We start from the raw sequence: 14,513 nt of genomic DNA on the forward strand, positions 1-14,513 counted from the left end.
ATGGTTCATCAGAACAATTTCAATGAATTCAAGGAGAAAGACATTTTGAGCTGAGAGGTCACCCTCCTCATCGCTCAAAATGTCACTCATCATGGTAATCGTGTCCTGCTGTGGTATGTTTGTGTACAAGGACTCAATGTCTAAGCACACTAACCACTGGGTTTCCTTATTAAAATCAATACCTTCCACTTTTGAGATCATGTCCGTGGTGTCTTTTATGTAAGATGGTAACTTTTCTACCAACGGACGGATAAAATGATCAACATATTTGCTTAGCGGCTCTGTAATAGAGTCTATTCCTGAGACAATTGGCCGCATAGGGGGGTCCATCATATCCTTGTGGACTTTTGGCAGTCCATACAGAGCAGGTATTTTAGGATGATCATTTACCAAAAATCTAAATTCATCCTCGCATATAATCGAGGCTTCCTTTGCTAAGGTGACCACATCTTTCACTTTCTTTTTTAATCTATTCCATTCTCCCAAACTGGAATTTCGATAATGTAGTTTATGGCCAAGCAAGGACTGCGTCTTAGTGTTGTAATCTTTGGTGTTAAGGATTACTACACTTCCTCCCTTGTCTCCGGGTTTTATTGTTATTTCCTCACAGTTGGAGAGGTTTTTTAAAGCATCCCTTTCTCCTCTTGTCAAATTGTTTTGAGTCCAATGCTTTTCTTCCAATAATTTCTCTAAACTTATGGATACTACTTTTTCAAAAGTGTCAACTTCTTGACTGACCATTGCAATGTTGGGATTCCAGGTAGATGGAGGTTTAAGGCCAGATTTGTTATTAGAAGGCCTATTTTCCTTGTTTTCAAAGAATTTCTTAATTCTAATTTTGCGGAACAAATCCCGCACATCCTTCTCCATGGAATACCTACATCCAGAGGTACTTGGGGCAAAGCTCAAATCTTTTTCTAATACTACAACCTCTTCCTTGGTAAGTACTTTATCCGATAAGTTTATTATTGGTGCTTTCTGAGTATTTCTATCTAATCCCAGTCCTTCTGACTGCGGGTTCTCATGTAGGGCCTTCTCATTATCCCTTCCTTTTGACGATAGCCCTGACGGCTCCTTCCCCGCGTCCTGAAGCCACGGGTCTGTCTCCTTTGTTGACCTAAAAAAACCTGATAGTCATGAAAGTCTTCAGAGGTTTCTTCTCTGGGCTCATTTCGTTTTGTATTTTCTGGTACCCTCTCAGTCTCTGAGTCACTGGTGTTATATGAGGTATCAGAGAATGTTACATTCTTTTTAAAATATCTATTCCTGTTGTATTTATATGGACGATTATTGTATTCACTGGGCGCCGGCTGATCATAGTATTCCTTCTGCAAATATGGATATACCAGTTCCGATTTAAAGTTGGCTATATCTTTCCTCAACTTGTTCGTTTTTTTGTTTATCATATATTCTTGGTATCCAATAATGTCTTCCTTTATCTCTGCTAGTTTTTTTATAGCATCCTCAAGAGCTGTAGATTCATTAAGCTCTTTTTCTAGCGCCTCTATTTCATCTCGTTCTATTACTATGATCTCTTGTGCAGTTTCAATTATGAGCAACATCCAGTCGCGACTGCATCGGTTCGCGATTAGTGTCCAATTCTCTTTAAATCTTTCATTATTAACAAATAACCCTGGATCGTTGCTAATTTGTAACCCTTTGGGGATAATCCCCTTTTTACAATACTGAATAATAAATTCTGAATGTAATTCAGTACGAATCATTTTTTTCTTTATATTCCACAGTTTGTTCCACTTATCATCATCCCCCTTTGATAGGGTCACTGTGTTTATTGTTTTCGAAGAACCACCTATGATTTTTTTTAATTGGTCTTCTGAAAACCCAAAAGTACGTAAATGTATCCATATTGTAAATAGCAACTCTCCAGCTACAAGAGCTGTGAAATAACTCTAAAAAAGAGAGAGTTTTCCCAACTGAACCCAGAAAGGACCGGGAAATAGCACAATGAAAAATAAATTCCTTTCTGTGTGTTTTAGACTCCTACATGTAAATTAATTACACAAAACCATTTGTTTAGACCACTTTCACAATTTTACAAAGCCCTATCTAAGAATTTGATCATACCATAAACATGTGTGTATCTTAATAGTTATTTATTTTACATTAAAACAGACTTTAAAATAAATGCATGTTCGTTCATCAGACAATAAAGAATTGATTACATCCATCGTTTATACTAACATTGCATACAGGTACATATTTCACAATATACAACAATTAAAAACTTTTTTCACTCTGTTCTTATACATAAAAATAGTCTGTGTGTCGACGCGATTCGGTGCTTCGTTTATTAAGGTACACCTTCCTCAGGACTGAATCATTTAAAAACATAGAATCTTCATTCTAAAAAAGATACATACAATTAATATCATAACACAATATTAAATCATTTTTATCAATCTAGCGGGCTGATCAAGTGAAAGGTCATAAACAGATCTAACTTTTCCTTAAATTCGATTTTATGGGTACCAGATGAGTATTCCTGGGGTCACATTTGACGAAGAACACAGTTTAAGTTGTCTATTTCATCCGAAAATCTGTGTAAAAATATTGTTCGATTTTAGTCTTAGAGTTTATCATATTATTAAATGATAGTATTAAATAATAGATCCATAAGTCCAGATGTACACTTACTGGATGCATAGACTGCCGTGCTTTACTATAGTTTGCACCGGTCATAGGACTCTCAGGCTTTGTCAATTTCCACCTTTGTTGACAGGGGGATATTGTGCCTCCTCTGTCTTGTCCCAAACGGATCCCTTTTTGTAGCCTTTGTTGGATCCTGTGTGCCTAAGTCATAGAGATAGATAATGTAATTGCGGCTATATCTACCCCTTTTGGTACAGATATAAATTACAGTTCCCTGTGCTTGTACGGTGTTGGATCTTATCAGCACTGACAGGGGTGTATGTCATGCTTCTCTATCCTAATACTGATCCTTCATTGCCTCAAGGTTTACAATCAACTCAATCAGTAACATCTATTTTATTCATAGGTTCGACAAACATAACAAACATAACCATATTTCACTTTTGCCGTTTCCGTTACGTACAGCAAATATCGGCAAGGTCTTTACGCTATTATTTTTCAAGGCTGTAATGGTCTCGAACAAACTTATTCGAATAACGCCCGTCCAAGTTAATATTTTGTAAACGGGGAATAAAATACATGTTTCTAGTTGTTGCTCGTTTTACAGCTCCCCCTTAACGAGGCGGAGAGACCAGAATATCCCCAGTATCTAATGGTACTCGCAAGTAGATCTTAACCCCCGTTCACGGCACGAGCTAGCCTATCCTGTTTGCCTCACCTTTAGAAAATACAGCAGCGGTTCCCCGTCCCGGTCTCACTGGTTTCCGGAGTACGATAAACTGCTTTGGAGCCACCGCGTTTATATACCCCATCCTCCTCTCAGTAATTATATTGATGGAACGCAGGTGACTATTCAATAGCGTCAATGCCTTTATTGAACGCCATCTTTGTAGTTTATAGCGGTAGTCTTCGCTATGTATTTTAAATCGAAGACGGACTGGGCCGTCGGGTTTAAAAAGCTCGGTATGGCTCTGAGTTGTTGGATCAAGTTGTTCGTATATAATCTTCATTGTCTAACCTAGTATCATGTAAATTAGACCATAACGTCAACCATCTCACATAACGTATTAATGTGAGTATATAGTTTGTCAAGTGTTTATATAGAGAACCTCCGCCATATTTGTAGATTTTACTCAGCCAACAGTCCTCTCTCTGTTTTGTAGTTTCATGCTGATAAGTCGTGTTTTAACACTGGAAAAATTCCGTATTAAAAGCAAGACATACCTATTCATGAGACATCTATGCTAATTATAAACCACAAATTCGTGTGCTCGTCTTGTGTTAGATAAAAGTTCTTCTATTTATTTTCACCGAAAATTAATTTATCATAACATTCGATTGGGCAAAATGGTATGTGTTGTATAAAAAGTAAGGTCAATATGCTAATTAATAATCCTCTTCCCTATTCCTTTATAGCATAATCAGAGCATATCACAAACCAAAGCAATTTTTGAATGAGCAAATATTGGTCTATACATATGTTCAGTTCAATTCACATAATATTATTTGATATACAAGTTATTTACTCATATTTTATCTTCAACATGTGGAAATACATGACATGTTTCTTCAACCAATATTTGTCTGACATCACATTTTATATGTGTCTCAAAAAGCATGCAAACAACATATTTTTCCTTTCAACGGGTATTTAGTTATCACTTTAAATAGCAAACAGATGGATCCTGTCTACATAAAGTTCTTTATCTATACTGAAAATGTATGACCTAAGCTATACATCATCTTTTTTATATATACATTTAAACCCAATATTTCATCATTAGCATATCCTGTGTGCAGTCTTACTATTAACTTAGTCACATTACTCTAGGTGGTCCACAAAGAGAGTATCTATACATATATTTATCTAATAATCCTTTCCCACTCCTCTCTGCTGTTTAGCCTATGAGTGTAAGTTCTGAATTTGGACATAAAGAATTGCTCTCTCTGTTTATGTCTTTTTGCAGAATCAAAAGGAAGGTTTCCATTCCTGCACAAACACAGGCACCCTTGCACCGGTGCAAAGGTGCCTGCATTGGCGCATGGGAGACCATTGTGCGCCAGCACAGGGGAAATAGACAGGAATGAACTGTGTATGATAGATACGGCACATTCCTGCCCTTGTAATAATAATAATAATAATAAGCCATTTGTAAAGCGCCTAGCTACACAAAGAACAGTGTGTCCCCGCGCTAACTGCTGATATATTTCTAGAGGCAGATATTTAATAAGCCATAGGGAGGGTTTACGTGATAGGAAACATAAACGTTTTCAATTTTCCCTGGAATCTTAGTTCGGATGGTTCCATCCGAAGATGAAGCGGGAGTGCGTTCCACTGTTTAGAGGCCAGGTACCTAAAGGAACTGCCGCCCATCCTGGCCCTGAAGATGCGGGGAGGTTTAAACAACATCGCACCAGATGATCTTAAGTTCCGAGTGGGGCGATGTGTAGTAAGGAGATTCCTTAGATAATCAGGGCCTTTGCCCTGGGCGATGCCATGCGCATAACAAAGGGCTTTGAATTTAATCCGCTCCCTAACTGGAAGCCAGTGGAGCTTGGCCAGAGCGGTCTTCCCAGAAGCTCTGCGCGAAAGCCCAAGCACGAGGCGTGCGGCAGCATTCTGCACGCACTGAAGTTGGTGAAGGCCTTTTTGACTCAGCCCTATCAGCAGGGCGTTCCCATAATCCAGGTGTGGAGTCACCAAAGCGTGGACAATGGTTTTTCTGGATCCGGTCTTTTGCCTTAGGGCAGGATAGCAGGAAGGCCTGCAGCACTGCCCTACAGCAAATACTCATAAATGAGGCCTTTAGGACTACTGCCCCTAACTCAGTTATTACTTATAATCGACTAACTGAGCCCCAGTGGGCAGCCCCAGAACAACTGAATCAAATGCCCATCATATTTAGCAATCACCACCAACACAGCAATGATCTCTGTGCCTTCAGAGGAACCACCATCAAAGTGCTTCCTCTGATGGCACTAGAAGTTTGATGGATGTCTGTCTGTTAGGCGGCTGCTCACCAAAGTCTTTGGCTTTTCAGAAGCAAACTCTAAAAGTGTCTGCGCTGTCTCTTCGACATATTTTGTATTCTGAATATGGCCTTTAAGCCCTGCTCATTTTCAAGGACTGCCCCTGTTACATGTGTTGTTACTCAGACAGTTTGTGAGCACTATTTTTTCTTGACAGTGGAGCCCTCAAGACCAGCACTTGTGGTTTACAGAGCTCTTTAGTAAACAGGGCTGTAAAACATGCTTTTATCATGCCACATTAAAAAACCGAGGTATGTGCTTTTCCCCCTGGTTTTGTTTTGGCAGTAATGCTATGGACTACACCAACAGCATACAGCAACAGACTTTACCGAACACATTTTCATGAGCAAATACAATTGAGACTTTCTTTTCTTTAGATCACACGTCTCTGTCTTACACCTTTTACATTTTTTTAAAAATTGTTAAGAAAAACAAAATATTTGACAAAAAGTGCCCTTATTACTTGCAATGAGCCACACCTGCGCAACAGCATTCAAGTGCATTCCACAAATCTAAAGTACATATTCTATTAAAAGCAGCACATGCTCTCCATTGCAGCCCTTGCCCCTTGTTTATTTACTTTGTGTGCTGTGTTCATAAGTGTTCGTGTTTTGTTTCCCTTGCTTCCTGTTACAGTCACATGGTCACAAAGCCTTTCCTACAAATGATATAAATTACAATATTGTTGGCAGAGATGCCCAGCAGCATAGTCGGACTTGTTGGGGGCGGGTTGAAACAGTACTCAACATAATTATTGGTATTGCATGGGCCTCAGGATGGCATAAGAAACAACCATAAACTATGCCATCCCAGAAAACAACATCACACTCTAAGTTACAGTGTCTGCTTGGAACAAACACTGCATTGTGCGTTTTGTCCACTTATAATAATTTCATTGTACAATTGAAACTGCTTTTAAGTCTCTGCTTGTTTTGTTTACTTTTGGCCAATCACTCTCTAAGAGAGCATTTCGGCAGTCCGTCCTCTGCTGCTCTCCTCCCTTGTCTTGGTCCCCACTGTCTGTTGTTGCTGCAAACCCACCACCTCTGTGTTGTATACCCTTAAACCTTCATGTGATCAATTGACGAGAAGGACCATTTAAATTCCAGGGCAAGGTCCAGCAGTTATTTTGCTTCCCCTGGGTCATAGACGATCAAGTCATCACTGCTGTTTTATTACCAAGAACTTGCACAAAATTAAAAGGCATGGCCATTTACAATGCCAATATCTCTTACTCAAACTAATGTTAGACCTATTGCATTTCCAATGCTTGCTTACAGTACTGATGGAGCACAAAAAAAAGACTTCAAACGTTCCACTCTGAATTGGGCAGGAGGGTTTGATGTCATTACTTCCACGGCCCCAACTCCACTGAGCTGTCAGAGAAAACTTTATGACGGCAGGACCAGCCATTAGAAAATTGATGGTTGCCCTATTCAGAATATAGCGAGTGGACCACTGGTAAACTGTGCACTCCATCATGTTTGTTACAGAGTACTCTGTTCGTGAAACACTAATTCAATCAATCAATCAGGGGATTGTAAGAGCGCTACTCACCCGTGAGGGTCTCAAGGCGCTGAGGGAGGGGGGTGCGGGGGGGGGGGGGGGGTCCGCTGGCCTGTTTAGACAAAGAGCCTTGAAAGTCTTCCTGAAGGTGTTCAAGGAGGGGACGCATCTGATGTCTGGCGGGAGCTCATTTCAGGTCTTGGCTGCAATGTGAGAGAATGATCTTCCGCCTGCTCTGGCGATGCACTGGGTTTCGGCCAGTGCTGGAAGTTGATTCTGTCATTGAGGTATTTGGATCCGGGGTTGTTTAGGCATTTCTAGGAGGAGGTGAGGGTTTTTTTAGGTGACTCTTTTCTCCTCTGTGAGCCAGTGGAGCCTTTGTAGGTGTTGGCTGATGTGTTTGTGCCAGGGGATGCCCAGGACGATTCTGGCGGTGGTGTTCCGTATCATCTTGAGTTTGCGGAGTAGGGACTTGTTTATGCCTGCGTAGAGTGCATTTCCATAGTCCAGTCTTCTGGTGATAAGTAGGTGGGTGACTGTCTTCCTTGCCTCAGAAGAGATCCATTTGAAAGTCTTGCGGAGGATGCAGAGGGTGTTGAAGCAGCTGGAGGTGACAGCGTAGATCTGTCAGTTCATGGTGAGGGATGAGTTGAGTACGAAGTTGAGGTTTTTGGCGTGATCCAACGGTGTTGGTGGACATCCAAGAGCGGTCGGCCACCAGGTGTTATCCCATTCTAAAGGGGTGGTTCCAAGGATAAGGACTTCTGTCTTCTCGGCGTTGAGCTTTAGTCATCCAGACTGTGACGTCCTGCATTCCTTTCTGGAAGATGGGACTGGCGGTGGTGGGGTATTTGGTGAAAGAGTGGATGAGCTGGGTGTCATCAGCGTAGGATACTATGTTGAGGCCGTGTTGTTGAACGATGGCAGTAAGGGGGCCATGTAGATGTTGAAGAGGGTCTAGCTCAGTGATGACCGCTGTGTGACTCTGCAGGTGATTCTCGTGGGATCGGAGAGGAAGGGTGGCAGTCTGATTCTTGGCTTCTTCCGGTGAGGAATGATTGGATCCAGTCAGGCTTGTATGCCGGCGTTGTAGAGCCTGACTCACTCTCTGCTTCCAAGCTGAGTGGTCGCTCCCCTGCTGCTGAGGTATCGTTTGTGCAGCGCTTACGCTCTAACCTGGTCTGCGATTATAATTACTGCCTGCTGTGTGCCCTCATTACCGCTGCGTGCTGGAACTGCCGCTTTGCCCATTTAATTGCTGAATTTACCGATTTGCCCATTTACAGTGCGATATTGCTAGCGTGACTCTGTTGCATATTGTGTTTTCATCTCGCCGCTTTATCTCATTAGCATTTTGCTCCGTAGCGTGACACTATTGTAATATTTGCGTTTCCCCCCTAGCGCTCCTGCCGCCCTGACCCCTCCACCTCCATTTTGTTGTTGTTGTCGTCCTCCTTTGCCCGCCCCGCCTCCCAGCTGAAGCGCCCTCCCACAGACAACAAACAGCGCTCCCACACCAGGAAGCGCCGTGACTCACTCTCTGCTTCCAAGCTGAGTGGTCGCTCCCCTGCTGCTGAGGTATCGTTTGTGCAGCGCTTACGCTCTAACCTGGTCTGCGATTATAATTACTGCCTGCTGTGTGCCCTCATTACCGCTGCGTGCTGGAACTGCCGCTTTGCCCATTTAATTGCTGAATTTACCGATTTGCCCATTTACAGTGCGATATTGCTAGCGTGACTCTGTTGCATATTGTGTTTTCATCTCGCCGCTTTATCCCATTAGCATTTTGCTCCGTAGCGTGACACTATTGTAATATTTGCGTTTCCCCCCTAGCGCTCCTGCCGCCCTGACCCCTCCACCTCCATTTTGTTGTTGTTGTCGTCCTCCTTTGCCCGCCCCGCCTCCCAGCTGAAGCGCCCTCGCCCCTCCCCCCCCACCTTCCATTTATGGCCAATGCCCCCACGCGCAGCGTCCACGCGCTACGGCCGCGCCGAAGGTGCGCCAAAGGTAAGCCCGTCTACGCCCGTCCGCGCCCGGACCGCGCCCAGCGCCAGTCCCCCTGCCCCTCGCGCTGCCCAGCCCCCCCGCGTTACCTACGATGCCGCCACCCTCCTAGCCCTTAACCCCGGTCGCGCCCCCACCTGCGTCCAAGCCGCTCCTGGACGCACCCATGGACCGTTCTCCTGCCTCTCCTGCAAATTTAGCGGCACCGACAACATCTCCGCTGCGACCACAACACAGATTCCCGACCCCAACCACCTAGAATGCATCCTTCTCAACACCCGCTCGGTCCACAGGCACGCCATTGACCTTTGGAACCTACTAGACACCATCTCTCCTGACGTCGCCTTCCTAACGGAAACATGGATGAACGCTTCCTCCGCCCCTGACATCGCCATCGCTATCCCTGATGACTATAAGATCACACGCAAGGACCGCACCGACCATACAGGAGGAGGAATCGCTATCGTCCATAAAAAATCAATCCGCATCTCAACCAGCTCTGACGCTAACCTCGCTAACTCCGAACACCTTCACTTCCAGATCCACATCGACCCCAAAACCACACTCCGAGGCACCCTCCTCTACAGACCACCAGGACCCCGCGCAAAATTCAGTGAAGACATCACGGACTTCATCACCCCACACGCGCTCCCCTCCAAAGAATACATCCTTCTGGGAGACCTCAACTTCCACCTTGAAAAGATCAACGACCGCAACACCGCCACCCTCTTGGACAACCTCGCCAACCTCGGACTTAAACAACTGGTCACTTCCCCCACCCACATCGCAGGTCACACACTTGACCCCATCTTCACCTCCAGCAACCATGTCTCCTTCAGCCACACTACGAATCTCCTCTGGACTGACCACAGCTGCGTTCACTTCACCTACAACAAGCCGAAACCCATCATCCACCTCCAACCAACTCTACAAAGAAACTGGAACAAAATCACCACGGAGCAGATCTCCACATCGCTCCTTCAAACCTCCCCAGCCCTCTCTTCTAACGCCAACGAAGCCGCCTCCAACCTCACCCTTTGGTTATCCAACACCGCCGACACCTTAGCACCACTGAAAAAACGTCAACACAAACTTGGCATCAAGAAGGCCTCATGGTTCAACGATGACCTCAAGAAGTCCAAGAAACTGTGCCGCTCCCTTGAAAAGGCCTGGAAAAAAGACCCATCCACCAGCACCAAGGACGCCTTCAAAAGCGCCATCCGTACTCACCACCAACTAATCCGAAAAGCCAAGAAAACAGCATTCAAGGATCGACTTGACAACAACGCCCACAACAGCAAGGAACTTTTCAACATCGTCAAGGAATTTTCCAACCCCTCGGCCAACTCCAACGACATCACCCCCTCTCAAACCCTCTGCGACTCCCTAGCCTCTTTTTTCCACAACAAGATTGCTGACATCCACAACAGCTTTGACAAACAACCCGGAAGCCAACCCACCCTACCATCAGCTGACCATCTTCCCCTTGTTAACACCCTTAACGCCTGGAACCCAATCTCCACGGAGGACACCATACGCCTGATGAATTCCATCCACTCTGGATCCCCCACAGACCCATGCCCTCACCACATCTTCAACAAAGCAGACTCCATCATAGCTCCGCACCTCCGAGACGTCATCAACTGCTCCTTCAACTCCGCCACCTTCCCAGAAGACTGGAAACACGCTGAACTCACCGCCCTTCTGAAAAAACCAACAGCAGACCCCACCGAACTCAAAAACTACCGCCCCATCTCGCTTCTTCCATTCCCGGCCAAAGTCATCGAGAAAGCTGTCAACAACCAGCTCGCCGCCTTCCTCGAAGACAACAAATCACTCGACCCCTCACAATCTGGCTTCCGAGCCAAACACAGCACTGAGACCGCCCTCATCGCAGCAACAGACGACATTCGAACTCTACTGGACAATGGAGACACAGTCGCCCTCATCCTCCTCGACCTCTCTGCAGCCTTCGACACAGTCTGCCACAGCACCCTTTTACAACGCCTCAGAAACATCGGAATCCAAGGAAAGGCACTGGAATGGATCACCTCGTTCCTCACCGGAAGGACCCAGAGAGTCCGCCTCCCACCATTCAAGTCCGAGGCCTCTGAAATCATCTGCGGCGTACCACAAGGATCCTCACTCAGTCCCACCCTCTTCAACGTATACATGAGCCCCCTCGCGGCCATCGCCCGCCAACACAACCTCAACATCATCTCTTACGCGGATGACACCCAACTGATCCTATCTCTCACCAAGGACCCCAGCACCGCCAAAACTAACCTACACGAAGGAATGAAAGAAGTCGCCGAATGGATGAAACAAAGCCGTCTGAAACTGAACTCAGACAAAACAGAAGTCCTCATCTTAGGTAAATCCCCCTCTGCATGGGACGACTCCTGGTGGCCGGAAGCCCTCGGAAATGCACCCATCCCGACAGACCACGCACGGAACCTTGGCGTCATCTTGGATTCTTCACTCTCAATGAACAGACAAGTCAGCGCCGTATCCTCTTCCTGCTTTAACATTCTTCGCATGCTCAGAAAAACATTTCGCTGGATCCCCTCCGAAACAAGGAAAACAGTCACCCACGCTCTAGTCACGAGCCGACTGGACTACGGAAACACCCTCTACGCAGGTACCACCGCTAAACTCCAGAAGAAACTACAACGAATCCAAAACGCCTCAGCCAGGCTCATATTAGACATCCCACGCAACGAACACATCTCTGGTCACCTTAAAGACCTCCACTGGCTACCCATCAATAAGAGGATTACTTTCCGTCTGCTTACCCACGCACACAAATCACTCTACGACATCGGACCAGATTGCCTCAACTCTCGACTGTCCTTCTACACCCCCTCCCGCCAACTTCGCTCTTCCAGCCTAGCCTTCGCCACTGTACCTCGCATCAACAAGACCACCATGGGAGGCAGATCCTTCTCATACCTGGCTGCCAAAACATGGAACTCACTCCCCGCTTACCTTCGCCTCACCCAGAATCACCTAGCGTTCAGAAAGCAGCTTAAAACGTGGATATTTGACAAATAATCCTCCTCCCCTTCCTAAGCGCCTTGAAACCCTCTGGGTATGTAGTGCGCTATATAAATTTTATGACTTGACTTGACTTGACTAAGAGTGTTTGATGGGAGACGGTGTCGAAGGCTGCTGATAGGTCCAGCAGGATAAGGGCTGTGGAGTGGCCTTGGTCTAGGAGGGTTCGGATGTTGTCTGAGGTGGCAAGTGGTGCGGTCTCGGTGCTGTGGTTGCTTCGGAATCCGGGTTGGGACGGGTCAAGGATGGCGTTGTCTTTGATGAATCATGTCAGTTCTCTGTTAACTGTTTTCTCTGTGACTTTGGCTGTGCAAGGGAGGAGTGAGATGGGCCGGTAGTTCTTGAGGTCGGTGGGGTCAACTGTGGGCTTCTTGAGCAGGGGAGTGACTTCAGCGCATTTCCAGTCACCTGGGAAGGTGCCTGTGTCGAAGGTGGTGTTGATGGTACGTTGTAGTTCGGGTACAATGGCAGCGGTGGCTCTGTGGTAAATGTGTGGAGGGCAGGGGTCAGTGGGGGCCCTGGAGTGGATGCCTTTCATGGTCGTGGCGGTGTCTTCGACCATGATCAGTGTCCAGGTGGGGATGGTGGGCTGGCAGGTGTGTCTGAGGTTTGGCCGGCTGTGGCGTCTGGTCAACGAAGTTGTTTTAGAGGTTTTTGTTCTTGAGGTGGAAGTAGGTTCCAAGCTTATCGCAGAGGTCTTGGGACGGGGTGATGTCTGTGGCTTCACTGTGGGGGTTGGTGAATTCCTGAATGACACTGGAAAGTTCCTTGGAGTTGGTGGAGCTGGCGAGGATTATGTTGTGAATGAAAGCCCTCTTGGTGGTTCTGATTCGGTTGTAGTAGTCCGTCATGGCTTCCTTGTAGGTGGTGTGGTTTTCGGGTGTCTTGGTGTTTCTCCAGATCTTCTCTAGGTGTCTGTTTTTTGGAGATCAGTGGTGAACCAGGCAGCTTTCCTGGGGTGCTGTTTGTCGGGGATACGGAGCGGGCAAGGTCATCTGCGCAGTTGGAGATCCAAGTGTGGAGTTCTCTGGCTGCGACGTTTGCGTCAGGTCTCAACTGGTCCTCAGTCTGAAACCAGGTAGTTTTAAAAAAGTTAAAAAACAAGAAATTACATTATTTTTAAAACCTCCCCCGTCCTTAACATTGACCCTGGTGATTTCTTCACTTTGTCATTATCTCAGCTGGGCAGATTTACTTTTCTCACTAGTTTTTCAGTTGCTAGTTTTTTCAAGTTTACCAAATATGCATTTAGAACATTGTTTTTCATACTCTACATGTCACACTTTCAGTCAAAATGTAATGCCTGCTTTTGCCTAATCAGAGGCTTGAGAAACCCATGCGTAGATATTTCACTTAACTTGCTTAGAGCCTTGCATTGTTGTTCTCGTTTCCAGCTATGAAGCAGCTCTGGGGAGAAGGTGATATCCAGGAAGAGATGGACGACCTGATGAAGGAGCAAGAAGCTAGGAGAAAGGTCCAATGCCTGAGCATCCTAGAAATACTGAGAGACAGGTCAAGCAGATGGCAGCTGTACCTCTTGTTTCTAATGATACTGACCAAGAACATCTGTGGTGATTATTCAGTTAAGTGTCTTCCAAGGCTATGGCTAAAAGAACAAGCATTAGCAAAGCCAATAGGTCAGGCTACTTTATAAGTGAAGGCACATTTTCAGTGATTGGAGAGTTTACGTATGTGATTTATTGGAGGAGTGATTTGATGGATGGGATAATGAAATAATGGTTGGATGCATGAGTGCATGTTTGGGTGAATCAATGAGTAAGAGACTGAGCGCATTAACCTGTTTTTAAATGGATAAATGCATGTAAGTTTTGCCAAAAAACAATCATTACATACCAACCATCAAAATAACCAATAATGTAACAATATTATCCCCGCACACTAACCATCACAGAACCAAACAGAGACCATATTATGGCCATCCAATGAAAATACATATATACATATATATATATATATATATTCACTGAAAAAACCATAGGTTATAGACCATATATAGTTAGGAATTAGCATTTAAAAAACCTTATTTTACTCACACAAAACCATTGAAATTCCATATATAGTTAGTTGCACTAACTATATATTGCGCACCCGCAATCCACTGCTGATGATGTCACATATTACATCATTCATGACATGGTCAGTGACATCACTGATGACAACATCCAGTGACTATGTTTCTGTAAAGTTAAAATATGTCTTACATATTGAAGAATGAGTGGATGTATAAGTGTCTGGACGAAGGATTTAGTAGGTGCATGACTGAATGTATGAGTGAGTGATTAAAT

General features: G+C 45.1%; 1 protein-coding gene across 1 annotated transcript in view; it reads left to right on the plus strand.

Moving 5' to 3' along the window:
- The window catches only part of LOC144790945 (solute carrier family 2, facilitated glucose transporter member 11-like), a 525,594-nt gene that overhangs the window by 208,244 nt on the left and 302,837 nt on the right, over positions 1-14,513 (plus strand). Inside the window, exon 7 of the mRNA XM_078665571.1 lies at positions 13,602-13,789. Coding sequence (XP_078521697.1) covers positions 13,602-13,789 — 188 coding nt within the window. The remainder of the gene's footprint in view (positions 1-13,601; positions 13,790-14,513) is intronic.

Source organism: Lissotriton helveticus, chromosome 11 (assembly GCF_964261635.1).
Source record: "Lissotriton helveticus chromosome 11, aLisHel1.1, whole genome shotgun sequence".
Lineage (NCBI taxonomy): Eukaryota > Metazoa > Chordata > Amphibia > Caudata > Salamandridae > Lissotriton > Lissotriton helveticus.